Consider the following 19000-nt stretch of genomic DNA (forward strand, 5'->3'; position numbering starts at 1 on the left):
GTTCAGTCATTTGGTCATCCTTCACTAACCCCCCTGCCAGCCTGGTTGCCCCACGCAGCCTGCTGTTCAGTTGTTACTGTGAAGGTGTCCTGACCAATTTGCATATTAGCCATTTATTAGTATAGACTAGAGACCCCTCGACGTGGCCTCAGGGATTGGGCCGAAACCAGCAGTCCAACATCCCTCGAGGGATATAGTAGTGTGCTAAGTGGCAGGCAGCCAGGAGGAGCCTGAGCCCAGGCCAGGTGCCACACTGCTCCTGCTCATCCTGGCCCCACTGCACCTGCCACCGCCGCTCGGTAGGCTCTCTGATGCTCTGCTGCAGTCTCACACACATCCTAGGGCAATACCGGCATGCCCATGAGAAGCGGCTATGGGCTCACACCCAGTCAGTCCCGATGCTGGTCCCAATCCTGGTCCCAGTTCAGATGGGGTAGGGGCACGCAGGAGTAGTGTCCACGGGAGAGGCTCACGATGTCACAGCTTTGCTCGCCAGCCGTGAGCCTGGCATCTGGTGCCTGTCAGTCAGCTGAGCGGCACTCCCACTGTGGGAGCGTACTGACCGCCAGGGCGCAGCTCTTGCATTGAGCATCTGCCCCCCGTTGGTCAGTGCGTGTCATAGCGACCAGTTGAATGGCCAAATGGTTGAACAGTTGAACGGTTGCTTAGGCTTTTATATAGAGAGATTTTTATTTATTTCAGAAAGGAAGGGGGAGGGAGAAAGAGATAGAAACATCGATGAGAAAGAATCATCGATCAGCTGCCTCCTGCACACCCCCCCACTGGGGATCGAGCCTGCAACCCGGGCATGTGCCCTGATAGGGAATTGAACCATGACCTCCTGGTTCATAGATCAACGTTCAAGCACTAAGCCATGCTGGCTGGGCAATGCAAGTTTTCATTTATGTGTGTTTTGAGGGTGCTAATAAAACTTTGGGAAGCATGCCAAGACAGAAAGCATCAGACACAGGATTGATACTTAGTGATATTCAGTTGAGATAAACACCCTTGCTTACCAGACCATCTGAAGGAAAGATTTTAGGTGGAATAGGTAAATCCTTTAGGATATCCCAGCCCTAGAAAATAACAGTTTCCTTCTGTTTCACATTAAGTGTTGAAAAAAGTATTAGTTTGGCAGTAGTAGAGCAATGTTCCCAGTTTGAATACAATGGACAATATCAGACAGAAATATTTCTAATTTGGTCCTAGTTCCAATATTAAATATAATATAAACCAAGCATCAGTCAAGTCTCATTTTAAGACTATTGAGCCAACATTTCTCATTTCTGCCTTTGGGGATCTATTTAACTAGGAGAAAAAAGGAAGATAATGCCATGACCAACTAAAATGGTGTTTCAAGAAGCCTGAATTGCCTGCAGTAATTGCTGCTATGTTCCCAGGAGACTACCATCATTTGTACTCAGAGGTAATTCAATAAATACTTGTTGCTTGACACATATAACAGGAGAATAAAATGGTACAGATGGACTCCAACTAGAGAATAAGATGGAGAGGAAGAATCTTGATTTTGATAATCTAAACTCTTTAATGGTCTAAATTTATATCATTGAATATCTGAATTAGAAATAGGTTTAGCAATCATGTCATTTACCTTCATTTTACAGAGGAGACACCTAAGGCCCAGAGAAGTCAAATGACTCACTCAAGGTTCCAAACCTAAATTCCAGGAATATTTTTTTAGTTACCTAGCAGATAGGAACCTGCTCCTGGAGTAAGGCTGCCTGGTTTCAAATACTGGCTCTGCCATTTAACAGCTATACATCTTCTGAACAACTTATTTAACCTCTCTCAACCAAAGTCTCCTTCTCTCAACCTCGTAATAACTGCATAGCCTTAAACAGAGGATTAAATGAGCGACTAATACAAAAGAAAAAAAACTATTTAATAACCATACTTGATACATAGGATATGTTCAATAAATGTTGCTATTGCATTACACATTTTAATACCCAGTGTGGCCTTGTGATCCTAAGAACAAAGGCTTTCAAATGTGAACTCAAAGTCTTAAAAATCTGGATAGGATTGCTTAGAAGTGGCTTAAGGCATGAAAAGATCTTTATGCTCTCTCCAAACTGAAAGGCAAAGGGAAGTTTTTCCTCTGTCAGCTTTTCCAGATGGTATAATATTGTAACCCAGCACCTAAACGTGAGACCTGATCGATTACTCCTATAAGAGAAAATGTTATTTAACTGCTGATATCTGTTCCTACCTTTAAATGGTACTGACCTATTTCCTCTATTTGCAAAGGAATTCTATTATAACCTCAGAGAATTTACTGACAGCAGCAAGAGTATGTTTAGGCTATTTTACAAAGCTATTGCAAGCGCCTCAATAGGGGCAAAAACAGTTTGCAATGTTCTCTATTCTGAAGAAGAGAAGTCATTGGTGTTCTGTAAAGCAGCAGGATGGCAGTGTCAGAATGACAGTGCTTGGCAATATTTTCACAGCCATCATTTAAGGTTGGCTGACTCATAAGTATTGACACAGTTAGGAGGGCTGCTTAGTAGTCTAAGTCAAGCCCTGTTATCCAGGCTCTTGCCTTTATTCTGTTGCTTATCATCAATTACTAAACTAAATTTCTCTTTTGAACACAGCTACCTGTTTAACTACCTGGAAATTAATTTGAGACTTAATTTGGAACCTTGGAATAATACCATTCCTAGAGAAACTTAACAGAAAAAAAGACGTTCATTTCTTAATAATGCTAAATCTCAGAATAATGTACTGCAGCCTTTGCTGCTCAAAGTGTGTCCACATACCAGTGATTGGCATCACTGAGAGTGGTTAAAAATGCAGAATGTCCAACCCCATCCCAGACCTCTGATTTAGAATATGCATTTTAATATTTTAAAAGTTCAGAGTGATTCAGATACACTTAAAAGATAGAGAAACACTGATTTGAATAAATAGGTGGGGAGGGGAGTGATTCTGACAGGTGGTTACTATTTTGTGTTACCAAGATGATGGTAATTAGAGATAAACTGAAGTGTGTACCAGAAACCTGGAATCAAATATTAAAATAACAACAGCAACAACAGTGGACTTTCGCAACACTGATGTTTAGTTAATTATATTTGCTTTTCTTTTAGGCATTATTTATACAGTTGACTTATTTTAGTTCTGCTTTTTTTTCTTTTGGTTGTTTTTATTATTTATAATGTCTATAAGAAAATTCACAGTTGCATCCATCCATGCATGAAGGAAAGAAAGAAAATAAATACTTGTCAGTCATCTATTACTGGGAATGGCTACTTTAAGTTAGGACTCAATAGATGTAAAGTCTTGTGGGAGTGGTCACTTGGGCCATGGTGTCTTTAGATCAGGGACAGGGAGCTCTGTGGTTGGAACTCCTACTTGGTCAAAAGAAGCCACCGCTTTAAAAGTCCTTGAAATATGAAATACAAGAGTCTACCCACTTTTTTGCATGTAGTTAATATCATGTTTCCCCAGTCTACTATAAAGGGAAGACTTGCTTATTGTTATCCATGTTTCACTGGGCTTACATCAGGAGATGTTAGTGGTTACTTTAAGGCAATTTCTGGAGGCTACTGTCTCTTTTTTGTCCCAACTGCCTCCTGTTCATTTTTAATCATCCTAGAAAGTGTGTGTGTGTGTGTGTGTGTGTGTGTGTGTGTGTGTGTGTGTGTGTGTGTGTAGGTATATGGCTTGACAAAAATTGTTGAGAGATTAATATAACAATAAATGGAAATCACAGTGGTTTATAGTCACTGGCACATACACAATATATCAAGTTATGTCAGAAGAAAATCCTTCTTAATTCAATCAATAATATTATTTCCTGAAAAGAAAAGCCTTGCTCTTAAGTATCTTTTTTTTTTCTGCATTAGTATTATTCTACAGAGGTTTTACATTCACTGCTCAGTAACTACGATTCTGGATAGCAGAGATCATTGACTGTAAAAGCTGTCTATTTTACTTTTTTATTTGGGAAAAATATTTTCTATCCTGAAGTATATAAATCAGAAAATATTTTTGATGTTATGCTAGTCTTTAAAACAGACAATGCTATAAACCAATATGGAACTATATTATAATTTAAAAAATAACAAAATTAACATAACCTAGTTTCAAACCCATTACTGTAATGTATGATTATTATGTCATTTTCCCAGCTGTGGGATGGGTGGATAATAACAATAATGAATAGAATATAAAAATGAGCAATGCTTTAGTAATGAATTTTTGTCTGAATTTTCCTTAAAGCTATTTTTATTATATTATTTGTCCATTCTTACTTTTTAAATTAATTTTGGTGAACATTTCCTATTACATAACTTCAAAAGTTACTGTCCATCAGGCTACTAAGACATGATTAATAAAATAAGCAATAGTGTTATTTCCCATAGACCTTTCCCCCCAACTTACATTATCTAAAAACCAAAGCATATTATAGACCATTCTCTTAACCAGGGTCAACCATCCAGGTTGTGTTTATACAGAACCCTCAATCCTAAAATTCCTCTTTGTTTCCATTTTTCTTGGAGTTATTTCCAATCTATTCATTTCAATGTTTTGTCAGAGAAAAGATCAAATAAACCTTGGGTCTTGTTGGTAGCTCTCATTAAAAAGAGAAACAAAGAAGAATAAGCAAATCAAGTTTTATTATTTTTCAATGCTAGTGCTTTTTATTTTCCCATATTGCTCTAACACTGTTGTGGAAAGGTAATTCGTATATTAGTGGAACGTATTTTTCATTGATTTAATCTTGCTCAGTGAATATTTTTTTAAAGCAAGTACATATACACATGGCACAGTGAGTAAATAGATTGTATTATTCCATCATTAGGAGCTATTTCCAGTAGCACTGCAATTAAATTATTTTTCTGAGCTTTATATAAAATTCAATACAGAGCTTTTTTCTTGTGGTGGTTGTTTGGGTTAATAGAACCTTTCCAATTCAAATTAAAAAAAATACCTGAAAAGGTGTTTGTAAATATAGTTAACAGAATTATACATTTTTTACAATTCTAAAAAGTATAATGTGCCAAACAGAATACTGACTGCCGGCAAAGGCACTGTTTCCCTTAGAGCTCCCCTAATCTTCTCCTATTTTATAAATTACCTATGTGGGTACTTACAAGGTGCCAAATAAAAGAATAAAAATGTTATTATTTATCTACATGATACAAATTACTTGTTTTTTTCTAATTTGTTTAGTTGCAATAGCATAGATTGAGTATGATTTGCATATGTACACATGTTATTATGCTATTCAGTGTTTGTAAACATTGTGTTTTGGGTTGCTTTGTTTTAGTGACATGTATGTGAACAAAATATTTTAAATAAGTCAGTCTATTAAAAATCTTTTCCACATCAGAAAATATCCATTGTGCATTACTTTTTAAAAATTGGTTTTCTTTTTCTAATACAATAATTAGATAACTTATTTTAAAATAGTATTTTAAATAAGCTATTTAAATCTGGGTAAATTACTATTCGGGTGAGCACTTCCTAAGGTATGTAAATGCCTAATCACAATGTTACTAATATAATATTGTATGTCAACTGTAATTGAAAAATTAATTTTAAAAAGAAAAAAAAATAAAGTTGGGTAAGTTACAACTGTAAAATACAGAAATGTAATAGTCACACTTATTATAATCATATTCAATAGATTATAAACATATTTCTCCTTCCTGTCCAAATCTTTAAAAAATTCTTAAACCTTAGCATGTTAAAATAGAATGACACACTAGTAATGAAATGAAAAGACATTTCAATAGCCTTTACAACTGTAGATGGATAAAATCCCTAAAGGTTTTAGTCTTTAAATTATTCAGGTTCTCTAAATTTCTGCTGCCACAATATTTTTTTTTTTCGCAAGCGGAAAAAAAATGACATGTTGCTCACCTAGATCTAGCTGTTCCCTAGGTGGTTGGTTCTAGAAAAGCAACAGGCTTTCACCCCTGCCTTACCGGAAGCAACAGTTAGAAACTCTAACAACTAGAAAACTGCTACCCCTCCGTGGTTGAAACCAGCCAATAGAGAAACTGACAGATATGATTTCAATCCATTTTTGCAATAGCTTCAGAAAGGGAGGAGAAAAAAAAAATAAAACAATAGAATGTTAACCCTTTGAAATGAAAGGACTGCGCTGTTACTCTCACCCCCTTCCTTCCACCATCCTTTTAGTCAGCAGGCTTTTGCAGGATGCTTAAGTTTCCAGGGTAAAACAAAGCAATAACCCGAGTCATTCTGTTTCATCTTAAATTTGCAAAATGCAACAAGGCAAATTCATCAACCACCACATGGGAACGATATGAGCCTGCCCAGACGCTGGCTTGAGCACGTCCTTATGAGCAAGCACGGACTATTGTCTCAGCCTGTTGCTCCTGCCACAGGGTGTGCTGGAGCCTGGAAAGAGGGATGGGACACTGAAACCTCCTCTGTGTGCTGGTGTACTCCGTGCTGGGACTGAGTCTGTCCGGCTCCAGGCTGCGGGGGAAACGGACCTGGAGAAAAGGAGGCTGCGGACCAGGGTCCCAACACCCCAGTGCAGGCCGCCTGCCGCCGGCAGATGGTGCCCTCCGCATCGGAACACCGGAGGAAACCCTGCTCAAGTACCGCTCAGACTCCGCCCCACCCGATCCACGGCTGCCAGTCACCCGTCTTTCCCCAAATAGTGCCGCGCACGTTTCCCCACCCCCCCCCCGGAACGCCGCAGTAGCCCGGGTGTGCGTTGAAAATACAAACCGGGGGCCACAGGGTGTGTGTGTGTGTGCCAGGGTGGGGAGCGCACGCGGAGTGGGACTCCCGCGGCCGGGGCGCGATGACCGCCAATGAAACGCAGAGGGCACGGGGACCGGTCCATTTCGCATCTGCGTAAGCCCAGCCGCCGAGCCCGTGCTGAGACCACTCACCATGTTCACTTCGGAAACCATGTCTATGCTGGCGACATCGATCCGCATCCCGACGTCCACGGGGGGCCCTGCCGGGGGAGATGGGACGCATTGTGGGCATATTCTCAGAGTGGCGACGGACTGGGGAGGGGACAGGGGCTTCCTTGGCACTTACTACATTCTGAATGGGCTCCCTGCACTCCCAGCCCTCCTGCGGGGGACAGCCTGGGAAAACAGGTGTGGGCACACGCGTGATGCAGTGACTATGCAGAGGGTGTGTCGGGCCGAGGTAAGGTTGGCTCTGCCTGGGGTTTCATCCACCTGCTACTGGGGGGATCCTGTGTGCGTGTACGTGTGTGTGTGTGTGTGTGTGTGTGTGTGTGTGTGTATCCAAGACGTAGGGCACAGTGCACGCTTACGAACATTACATGCTTTTTTTTTTTCCTGACATTTATCTTTGTCAGGAAAGGAGAACTAGGTGTGGGTTACAGGTTGAAAAAAAAAAGATGAAGCTTTACCTCCAAAGTCCGGCCGCAAGCGAATGTCATATCCTTTGAGCAATCTGTCCACTGTCTCTTTCACGTATGACATGTTGCTGGGCTCATTGGCGCTGAAGGGAAGAAGTAGGGACCGTATTCAGAATGAGCACAAACTGCGAGCAGACATAAAAATAGATAGGCACACCTACCCCCAAATAACAAGCTACATGATCCAGCAAGCATGTAACAAGAAAAACACTAAGAGAAAAAAAAAAAAATAGCTCACCTGTGTGCACAACAGACCATGGCAATCATCACAGGGAAAGAGAGAAGCCCCAGACTCTCTCGATTATGCACTGTCCACATTACTAACTCTGATTAAAGAATTGTCTTTTCGGCGAAGATTCAAGGAATGCAACTTAGTCGGCGGCAGGGCAGTAATTCCCGAATGGACCTGCGCATGCGCAGAGGGTGCTCTCCACCAAAAGACACCTTGTGCCTTGCAAACAATATTCCTAGTGGAACAGGCAACAGATTTCAATCCCTTTAAAGTTCCTGTTTGTGGTGCTCTGCGTCCTCAGAGTCGTCGGAGATATCCTGCTGTTTGCTTGTTGGGAATCCTACGTGCAAGTGTATTGGGATTGGAGGTTGCTATGTTCTTTTCCTCTATGCCCTCAACCTGCCTTTTTTTTTTTTTTTTTTTTTTTTAAACTCAACTCGCAGGCATCTGGCTAAGGCTGCCTGTGATTGGCACCTTTCGTTAACAGTCACAGTGGTCCTAGAACTGGGAGTTTGGAGAGAGGGCGGTTCTCTGGTCGCCAGTGTGTGTGTGTGTGCGATGGGAAGGGGGAGGGAGGAAAGCTTGGCGGTGGGGTGGGGTGGAGAATGAAGTGCATGAAGAGGGAAAGCCACAGAAGAAGGGAAAAGGTAGAGGAAACCCAGGAATATTTGAGGACTCCAAGAATCTGGTCCCCCTGGGAGGCTTTTTAAGACATCCCAGTTAGGGTAGCCCTTCTCTGTGGGAGGGAGGAGAGGAGGGGCGGGTCAGTTTTTTCCGCTTCCTTTCTTCCCTCCCCCTTTTAGTCTCTGCAGCCTAGGGTGGAGGTGGGAGGGGGGGAACAAGCAATGAGACAGCATCTCAGGGCAGACTATCCTTTTGCTAGTTCCACTTTTCTTCTAGGTTCTAGTGAGGAAAATATCTTTCATAAATTGCCAGTATGTTAGCTCGGAGAGAGTAACCCAGAAGGGGCTCTGAAACACCCAGAACGTCTAACCTCTGTTTGCAAGTAGATTGGGGTTCTGTAGGAGCAACAGTTGTGTGAATTAAATTAAATTCAAACAATGCAATTCGACAAATGTCACTGAGCACAAGTTGGGAGGGAAGTCCTGGGCTAGGTGTTTGCTCATTAAAGAGGATTCCTGTCCGAGAGAAAATTTACAAATCAGACAGAGGGATAAAAATATAGGCAAATTAAATATAGATCTCTAGACAGTGTTATGGTGACAGGAGGGCTGTTCATTCTACCAGGGAGAAGGAGGATGTGGTTTCAGAGGAGAAATCTTTTTGCCAGAGCAGGGAGAGAGAGGTATTCCAGAAGGAGGGAACAACATGTGCCAAATCCTAGAGACTTAAAAAAAAAACAACAAAAAAAACTGGTCTGCCTGAATAGCTAAACCCTGAAAAGACTGAGCAGGATATAAACCAAGGAGGTAGGGATGGTGGGTGATGAAGGTGTAAAGGGAAACTGAAGCCAGACTATAAATAAAATTACATACAGGACTATGCAGATATGAGCTTCTGGAAATCACTGGAGGTTTTAAGTAGGAATGGTCAAGGTCAGATTTAGGCTTTAGACAGAATGTTCTGGTTAGAATAATCATAAGAACAATTAACATTTGTCATTTGCTGACTATTTACTGGCTATTGCTTATACATTACCTATAATCTCTTTTAACTTTATAATAATATAAATGTGATATATATTATTCTCATTTTATAGATAATGATGCTAGGAATGAATTAGGATAATGTAACTAGTTTAATATCAAACAGCTAATAAATGGTGGAATCAGTGTTTCAACCCAGAATTTATGGACCTAACTACCCTATGTTCTGAAATATAGATCCCAAAGGACGCAACAGATAGAGAAAACAAGAAGAAAGGTTATTATGACAACCCCAAGCAAAGGGAACTGCAGCATGGAGAGATCACAGACTAGTGCAAGGTTTCTAAAGTATAATGGGGGCATCAAATAATTGGGAAGCTCAGGGCTTGGAAACTTTCAGAAGGTGCTAATGAATTGTACAAACATTTATAAAAATGTAGATCTTGACACTGTTCATATACATTAATTTTATTTTCTGATTTGAGCCTCATAATCCCCCTAAATAATGAGGCTATTTCTTCTGGGGACAATGTTAGCTCTTTATCTGTTTCTTAATTTTCTTAAAAGTGTGTAAAGTCTATCTCTTTAATTTATATGGATCTTCTTTAATGGGTAAAAAAAATATTTGTGATTCAGGTTCTCGCTGAAGCCAAGAACCTCTCTATATTGCACAACTCTTTGCAAAAGCCAGGCTGTAGAAAATTAGATCTGTGGACATTTACTTCATTCATTTGTTCACTCACTTGTTCCTCAGGTATTTATTGAACATCAACTGTCAGACACTATGCTAAAAGCTGGTGATACAACAGTGAAAAAGACAGCATACAGAGTCCCTTTGCACATGGAATTTGTCAATCGATCCATCTATGGTAGGTTGCAAATTGTCAGCCTTGCTAGCCAAATTCAATTCATAAAAGAAGCATCTAGTTTGGTGTTTACTGTGTTTGTGTAACTTATAAAGCTTTTACTGGGATATATGTTTTCCAGTTGATCATATATCCCCAAAGCTCCTTTTGAACAACCATCGGGATTTTATTTAACAATGTCTGTTAAAGAGCCAAGATTTTATCCTAGCATTAAGGAAGAATATCACTGACTTTGTATACTTGAATTCTAATGTTTAGCATGCCCCAGTTCAGATCAATTTTACTGAATTTGGCTTTTAAATTATGCCTTCCACCTACATGGAAGCACACTACAAGAACTCATAAGATATTCATTATCACATCTATTATTGGGATGCTATTGAGGATAAAGCCCAGTGTATCGCTCAGTATCTTATGTATGAGACCTAGTACTCTGAAAATTGTTTCACTTCCTAAATACCTTTTATCTTATGGGCAATATGAATCCTATAATTCATTAATTTCCCTATTTGCTTTGGCCACTGAGAATCTTAGAATATAGGTACAATTCAGCTTTAATAATGATGTAAGATCTTAATGACCTGAATTTTTATATATTACATTTCTCCACAATGACTTGGAATTCTAAATTTGTTTTTCCTTTTTCACACTTTACTAACTTAAAAACAGATATGTTGCACTGAATATATATAGTGTGTAAGCTGCCTTGAATAATTTTTGGCACTAATTGGGAAAGAAATAAATTTAAAATAGTAAGTAAATAATTGAAAAAAAATTAAAAATCACCAGATCCAGACAGTGTGGGACTTATTATGGCTTGAAAAAGCCAATTCTTACTTTCCCTGTGAAATTGCTTGTTTTTCTCCCAAACTAACCCTCTTAATTAAGAGCTTCCCTCCTTCAAGATTCAAATCAATTTCCACTATTCCTACAACTATTATCTTCTGATAACTCTTGGAGGGACTGAAGGAGGATCCTAAAAATAATCACCCAACTAAGACGGAAGTGTCTGAAGATCAAGACATATTCTTACATATTCTTAGTGAATATGCTTATTGATTAAAATATAGAATAAGCAGCTTTATATTCTCTTTTGAATTGGGATCAAACTTGGAAATGATGGTTTCACTTTCAAATTAGTCCAGCTTATTTATTTATTCTTATAAATACTGAATCCAGAAAAATAATGTATAGGCTAAAGCTCTTTTTAATAAGCTATGTCAGAGACACTTGTAGCGTTAATGTAGATGACACACCATTAAAGGAGGACTACTACAGATTTTGTTCAAACAAAATAATAAGTATTTCATTTTATAGCTTAAGAATATAACTAAAGTTCACTTCCATTCAGTCTGGCTTCTTTTTATTGAGCATCTATTATGCGCCTAACAAGTATGCAACTCTGCAGTCATAATTAGTCCATTATTATTTGTCCTCAACTTGGTTTAAAATCTTATATGAATGGATATATTAGCTTGGATATATGTGAAAGAAAGTTGACAATAATTACTTCCAAATAATTGTTTGGAAGTACTATAAAGGAGATTCTTAAACACTAGAGGCCCAGTGCAAGAATTCGTGCACGGGTGGAGTCCCTTTGCCTGGCTGGTGATCAGGGCCCATCGGGGCTGATCGGAGCTGGCTGGGAGGGAGGGACCACGGGAGGTTGTCTGCTGATCGGGGCTGGCCAGCCGGCCAGGGGGAGGGACCACAGGATGTTGGCCGGCTGAGGGAGGTTGGCTGTGGGAGAGCACTGACTACCAGGGGCAGTTTCTGTATTGAGTGTCTGCCCCCTGGTGGTCAGTGCATCGTCATAGCGACCAGTCATTCGGTTGTTTGGTCGACCGGTTGTAACGGTCGCATAGGCTTTTATATATATAGATAATTAAAGAATAAAGCAGTGCCCACCCTAACTCAATCCTACACTTTCAAGATATTAACTTCAGTATAAAAAATTAAGCATATGATTAAATTAATGTTTCAAATTAGTGGATAAAGAACATGTTTTCTAGTGAACAATAGAAAAAATATCTCTTTGAAAAATAATTAATATTGTATAAGCATTTCCTTATACTTTTTGTTAAAATAAATTTCAGTTGAATTAAGGACTTAAAGGTTAAAAAATGAAATAATAGAAATAATAACCATTCAGCATGTAATAAGGGAATATAGAACATATTTTCTCTTTGATATATGCTGGCCAAAGGAGAAAAAAGTTTTTTTTAAAGTTTATCAATATGAATACATAATTATAAAATTGTTTTTAAATCATATACCTGAAAAATAATTAATTGTGATAGAGGTACTTCCATGAAAATATAAATATTCAACATTTTACCAGAGGTATGATATTTCTTTCTTTTTTAAATATAGTTTTTATTGATTTTTTACAAAGAGGAAGGGAGAGGGGTAGAAAGTTAGAAACATCGATGAGAGAGGAACATCGATCAGCTGTCTCCTGCACACCCCCTACTGGGGATGTGCCTGCAACCAAGGTACATGCTCTTGACCTGAATCGAACCTGGGACCCTTCAGTCCGCAGGCCGACGCTCTACCCACTGAGCCAAACCAGTTAGGGCAGAGGTATGATATTTCAATGAGACAAATAAAAATGGGGGGAGATAATAGAAAAATAAAAAAGGAACTAAACTAACAGCATCTCCAAACATATAAGACTACAAAAGAGAGTTAGGCCAGCTGGCTGAAATGAAGATCAAATAGCATTTAAATATGTTACCAGCATTACTATCCACAGCAGTTACCAACAAGAAAACATAACAGGAAAACTTATTTCATTACAATAATAGCAAAAGCCTTAATGTACCCAAGAATAACTGAAAAAGAGATGTGCAAGAGCTTTAGAGAGAATCTATATAACATTATGAATGAACATAAAATAAGACCTAGACAAAGGAAAATGTACTGAGACTGGGGAGACTCAATAACTATAAAGATGTCAATTGTACCCACTCTAAGAAATATGATCCATTTGAATCCAAGTTCCAACATTTGCAGTGGAAATTAAGAAACCAATCCTAAAACTCAAATGCAAGAGTAAAGAGGAAGAAAAAAAGGACAAGAAAATTTTGAAGAAAAAAAAGGAGGTTAAGGGGCACTTATCTTTGAGATATCAAGACCTATTGAACTATAGAAATTAAAGCAGTGTGTGTGATCAGAATATTTAAGATCTACATTCCTAGCAAATTTTAAGTATGCAATATAGTATTTTTATCTATAATCATGCTGTGCATTAGATCTCAAATATTTATTCATTTTATAATTGACCAAAGTACACACTTTCATTTATGACATGACATATTTTTATCACTATCACTATTAGTAAAATTTTAATTTTGGCAAGGTAGCCACACTATTATTACCTTTTAAAATGTTTACATATCCTTTGTTATGCTTTAGCACTTTATTTTATAGATTAAGCACTGTATTAATTTATTGATTATAAAATCTTGTGAAACTTTGTTATTACAGTAAATCTACTAATTAACTTGAGTGGTATTGTTTCTGTGTTAATGAAAATGGTCTCACTTAATTTTTCCATATGAATGTATTCTCTATGGGTTTATAATATTCTTTTAAAAAAGTCTCTTGTGTTTCAGGCTACATAAAAGCCAGTTATTTAACAAATTTTTAGCTGCTAATATGAAAAAAAATGACTTTTTTTTTTAACTTGGTATTTTTCAGCTCTTCTAATTCATATATTATAATGTGGACTTTTCAGACTAAAACTTATATCATGTCATATATCCAAGTACATTTTCATTTATTTTTATTTTTACTTTTTAAGCATCATGCTATAGCATTTTTGTAAATTGTTATCTTAAATAAATGAATTCATATTTTATTATTTTTATATAGTTATACTTCTTTTGAATTATTTCTCAAATTACTATTTCCAAGAACTCTGCAGGGGTCCTCAAACTTTTTAAACAGGGGGCCAGTTCACTGTCCCTCAGACCGTTGGAGGGCCGGACTATAGATTAAAAAAAAAAACTATGAACAAATTCCTATGCACACTGCACATATCTTATTTTGAAGTAAAAACACAAAACGGCAAAAACACCCGCATGTAGCCCTCGGGCCGTAGTTTGAGGATGCCTGGATTAAGGAATTACATATGTGACGTTATACCCCCAAAGCCCCCTGCCCCCCCCACTCATGCCCTCAACTGCCTGGTGTCTATGTCCATTGGTTGGGCTTATATACATACATACAAGTCCTTTGGTTGATCTCTCCCCCTTACCCCCACCCTCCCCTACCTTCCCTCTGAGGTTTGACGGTCTGATTGATGCTTCTCTGTCTCTGGATCTGTTTTTGTTCATCAGTTTATGTTGTTTATTATATTCCACAACTGAGTGAGGTCATGTGATATTTATCTTTCTCTGACTGGCTTATTTCACTTAGCATAATGCTCTCCAGTTCCATCCTGCTGTTACAAATGGTAAGAACTCCTTCTTTTTTACCACAGCATAGAATTCCATTGTGTAGATGTATCACAGTTTTTAATCCACTCATCTGCTGATGGGCACTTAGGCTGTTTCCAAATCTTAGCTATGGTAAATTGTGCCGCTATGAACATAGGGGTACATACATCCTTTCTGATTGGTGTTTCCAGTTTCTTGGTATATATTCCTAGAAGTGGGATTACTGGGTCAAATGGGAGTTCCATTTTTAGTTTTTTGAGGAAACAGCTCCTAGGGCAATGGAAACTAAAGAGAAGGTAAAACAAATGGGACTACATCAAAATAAAAAGTTCCTGCACAACCAAAGAAACCATCAACAAAACAAAAAGAAAGCCCACTGCATGGGAGAACATATCTGCCAATGTTATCACCGATAAGGGTTTAATCTCCAATATCTACAGGGAACTCATACAACTTAACAAAAGGAAGATAAACAACCCAATTAAAAAATGGGCAACGGACCTAAATAGATACTTTTCAAAAGAGGTCATAAGGAAGGCCAAGAGACATATAAAAACATGCTCAAAGTCACTAATCATCAGAAAGATGCAAATCAAAACGACAATACCGTACCATCTCACACCTGTCAGATGGCTATCATCAACAAATCAACAAATGGCAAGTGCTGGCGAGGATGAGGAGAAAAAGGAACCCTCCTGCACTGCTGGTGGGAATGCAGACTGGTGCAGCCACTGTGGAAAACAGTGTAGAGTTTCCTCAAAAAACTAAAAATGGAACTCCGGTATTTTTAGTGGTTACAAGGGTATTATTTTCTTGTTTAAGGAGAATTCTACCTAAACAAATATATAATTTCTTGTTTTAAAATATATACTGACTTATTAATAGATTTCAAGTTACTGCTTTTATTAAAAATACTAATATTTATGAGTAAGAATAATGAATATTTTATAAGCTTATTATTTACCAGTAATTTTTTAAACACTTAACATAGTGTTTATAATACCTTATGAAGTGTGATACTATAATTAGTTTTGTTTTACTGATGAAGTAACTGAGGAACAGAAAGTTCATTAATTATCCAACATCAAAAATTAAATGACACAGAATCCAAATTCATGCAGTCTAATGACCGTCTATACTCTTTACCAGTACACTATTAATTACGAAAAGAATTTTGCCACCACAAAATACTTTTTAACCTCTTCTGAGGCAATTATGTGATTTTTGTAAAGCCTCCTAGGTAAATAAATGCCTTTAGATTTATCTGGGTTATGAGTTATTTGCATTTTCAGAACAAGCCAGAATTAGAGATTTTTTTTTTTTTTTTCCTTTAAGCACAACAGGCCTCTGCTCCCAAAACAGAATCTTATAAAAGGGTCACCCTGAGAGCTGGAAGCGCTTGTCGTGCTGTGACCACTGGCTGACCAACGTGTTGCCACGGGAAGAATGTCCACGACAATGGCCGCTGAGGTTGTTCCCAGTGACAGGATGCTGTGAACGGTCATTTCAACATGTTGCCATTCACAGCTGTCACTGTGTGGGGATTTTACTGTTACGTCTGAGCAGAAATGATGTGCACTTCCCATCTCCCTGGTTTCACAGACTACACTTTTAGTACCTGGGATTAACTGGTAACAAGTGTCACCAACAGCCAGGTGATTATCCGGGGGAACATTTTTTCTGTCTAACCATGTAGCCTCAGGGCTCATTCATTTACTCAAAGAGATTTTGAGAAGGATGCAACCATAAAAGATAAAGCACCTGGGTAAACACATCCCAATACCCACCTTATAATGCAAAACATGCTAGAAGTAAGAGGAGAGCTGTCTAGCTTACCCTGCAGGGTCAGGGAAGACCCCCCAAAGGGGGCCATACTTGGTGCTAGACCTTGAATTCCCAGAGTTAAGAGCCTGGAGGAGCTGGCGTTGGTGGGAAACATAGGCCACGGCTTCCGGTTACACAGCTGAGCCCATGGCGATAACATGGTGGCACTTCGGGGAGAACCCACCGTCACTGTGTTCGCAGTGGCGACTGGATTGGGGTGAGGAAGGGGGACAGGAAGGGAGTAACCTGAAGAAAAGCCTAAGTCCTGACTGAGAGGAGACAGCAGGAAGCCAGGCAGATAGCGGTGGGACAACAGGAAAGGAAGTGGAACCTGGAGGGGAAGGAAGGGCACGCCCATGCGGCGTGAACTTTGAAATGTGTGGGTATTGCTAAGACAGGCAGCCTGCCGAGAACCAATCACAAGGCAGTAGGGCGCACAAACCAATCCAAAGGCTGTTGCTAAGGCAGAAATCTTTGAAAAGACCAATTAGGAGCTAGCAAGACTACCCGCCCCCTAAATTAAAAGGCGTGCCCTTCCTCTCTCTCTCTCTCTCTCTCTCACTTCTTCCCTGCACACCTTGGGTGGTGGCTGGGCACGTCCTTGCGCCCAGGGGGCCTGTGGGCCTCCACACGTGGACTTAGGCTTTAATTAGCTTGTATACTAAGCTACTCCGCCTGTAACAGGGAAAGGAAACTCCAGACACTGGCCTGCTGTTGCTACCCCAGCCACACCTTTTCCGGGACTGGCTTCTCCTAATAGACTTTGATTCCATTCATTGTTTTTGTCCGCTACTTCATTCTTCGATTTTCACGAGACAAGACCTGGGACTCAAACAACATCCACATTTTGGGGTATCAACTATCAGCTAAACAAGAATTAAACTAGAGAAAAGAAGTAGGAAATCTGGTTGGGAAATAAACAAGTTTTTCTTGCCCTATATTAAATAAGTGTTCACCATTACTAAGTGGAGATCACAACATTACTAACTGATCATTTTCATCTTGTTGTCATTGAAATTTTTCCAATTATTTTAGGATTTGAAAAAATTTTGGAAAACCTAGAAATTTGAACTGTTCGCTTAAATGATACAGTGATAGTGCAATTCATTAATTTAAAAAAAATAATAATTTCGGAGTAAAGAAAGTAAATGTATAAAACCATCCTCCCTCTTGGAGATAAAATCTAAATCCTAAAACATTTTAAGCAACCAAATATTTTCTTCAGTCATAAAGTCACTTCTATATATTAAAGCTGAATAGGTATGGGGAGGAATATTCAAAAGATGCAGGGTTCCTTCCCTTCCAGAATCAGAAATGTAATAACCATAGCATAAAACAATTCTAACTTGGGTTTAAGAAGTGAAATACTGTTTAATATGAATATACATACAGATCACCAAAGGTAGCAAATCTTTAAGGAAAACCAACTCATGAAGGAAAAGGAATAAATTCCACAAACAGAAAACTAAATCCTTATGAAAAGTAAGACTACTTTAATAGCTTGAGAAAAATTCAAGTATATTCAGAGTACCCTAAAAAGAGAACAAACTGTTAGGCAAAAACAAACGTCAACAACAATGACAAAAAAAAAAAAATTTTAAAAATGGTGTCCTAGGATATCAAAATATAATGAAAAATTTTTAAAAAATTTGATAGATGAATCAAATGACAGAAATGAAAATTTTATTAGTGAGGCAGATGATAAAATTAAGAATTATCAAAATTGCATTCCAAAGGACAAAACAGTCATTGAAAAGAGATCCCGAAGTTTCATAAGAACGAAAAGGAGGAGAGATAATAAAAGAAATAGTACTGTCCCAGAAATGACAAAAGTTATTAGTTTTATGATTGAACAAGCTCATTGAATGTTAAACAGCATTAATTAGTCATATTCTGATGAATTTCCAGAGCACCCTGGATAAAGAAAAAAAATCCAAAATTCTCTTGAAAAAAAGAAATCATATTATCTACATAGAAAAGGGAATAATTTGTCATTTTTACAGCAAATTTAGTCCAGAAATCTTTTTTGTTAGCAAGAGAAAAACAAACACAAGTTTAATAACCTGTGCATCAGACAAATCAATGAAGCACTGTTTTTAAAATTCTGAGCTAAAGTGACTTTGAAGTGCTAATTCTATATTCTCACAAACTAGCAGTCAGTTGTTTTGGCAAAACAAAGTCATTTTTAGACATAAAAGGACTGCAAACAATTTGCCCCTATAGATCCTTTCAAGAATTGCCTAAAGATTATTACAGCAAAACAAAATATCAACCACAAGGAAGAGAAAATTAAGACACAAAATGAAGTGATAAACAAATAAGCCAGCAAAGCAAATTCTCCTAATTTTTATGTTAAATTCAGTGAAACAGAAGGTAATTGTTAAGAAATTATTCTGCAGCCATAGGCAAAAAGTCCAGAAATTATTCTACAGCCATAGGCAAAAAGTCCAGAAATTATTCTGCAGCCACAGGCAAACAGTCCAGAACTTAAACATTTATGAGTTAGAGGGGGGTGCCATGAAGTTGACAGGTTCTGATAAAGCAGGAAGAAGCATATCCTTTGAATAAACCATACTTCTTAAGTAGAAACTATGAATTAAAAACGAAAACTATAATTTATT

At 38.2% G+C, this 19000-nt stretch overlaps 1 protein-coding gene across 2 annotated transcripts in view; it reads right to left on the reverse strand.

Moving 5' to 3' along the window:
* Positions 1-7726, reverse strand: part of GABRB1 (gamma-aminobutyric acid type A receptor subunit beta1) — a 368333-nt gene extending 360607 nt beyond the window's left edge. Inside the window, exons 1-3 of one of the 2 annotated variants that reach the window (XM_008140278.3) lie at positions 7647-7726; positions 7400-7491; positions 6903-6970 (exon numbers count right to left, since the gene is read on the reverse strand). In XM_008140278.3, the coding sequence (XP_008138500.1) occupies positions 6903-6970; positions 7400-7491; positions 7647-7726 (240 nt within the window). The remainder of the gene's footprint in view (positions 1-6902; positions 6971-7399; positions 7492-7646) is intronic. The other variant, XM_054723776.1, reaches the window with a different exon arrangement.
* Between the last annotated feature and the right edge of the window lie 11274 nt (positions 7727-19000).

Source organism: Eptesicus fuscus, chromosome 2 (assembly GCF_027574615.1).
Source record: "Eptesicus fuscus isolate TK198812 chromosome 2, DD_ASM_mEF_20220401, whole genome shotgun sequence".
Lineage (NCBI taxonomy): Eukaryota > Metazoa > Chordata > Mammalia > Chiroptera > Vespertilionidae > Eptesicus > Eptesicus fuscus.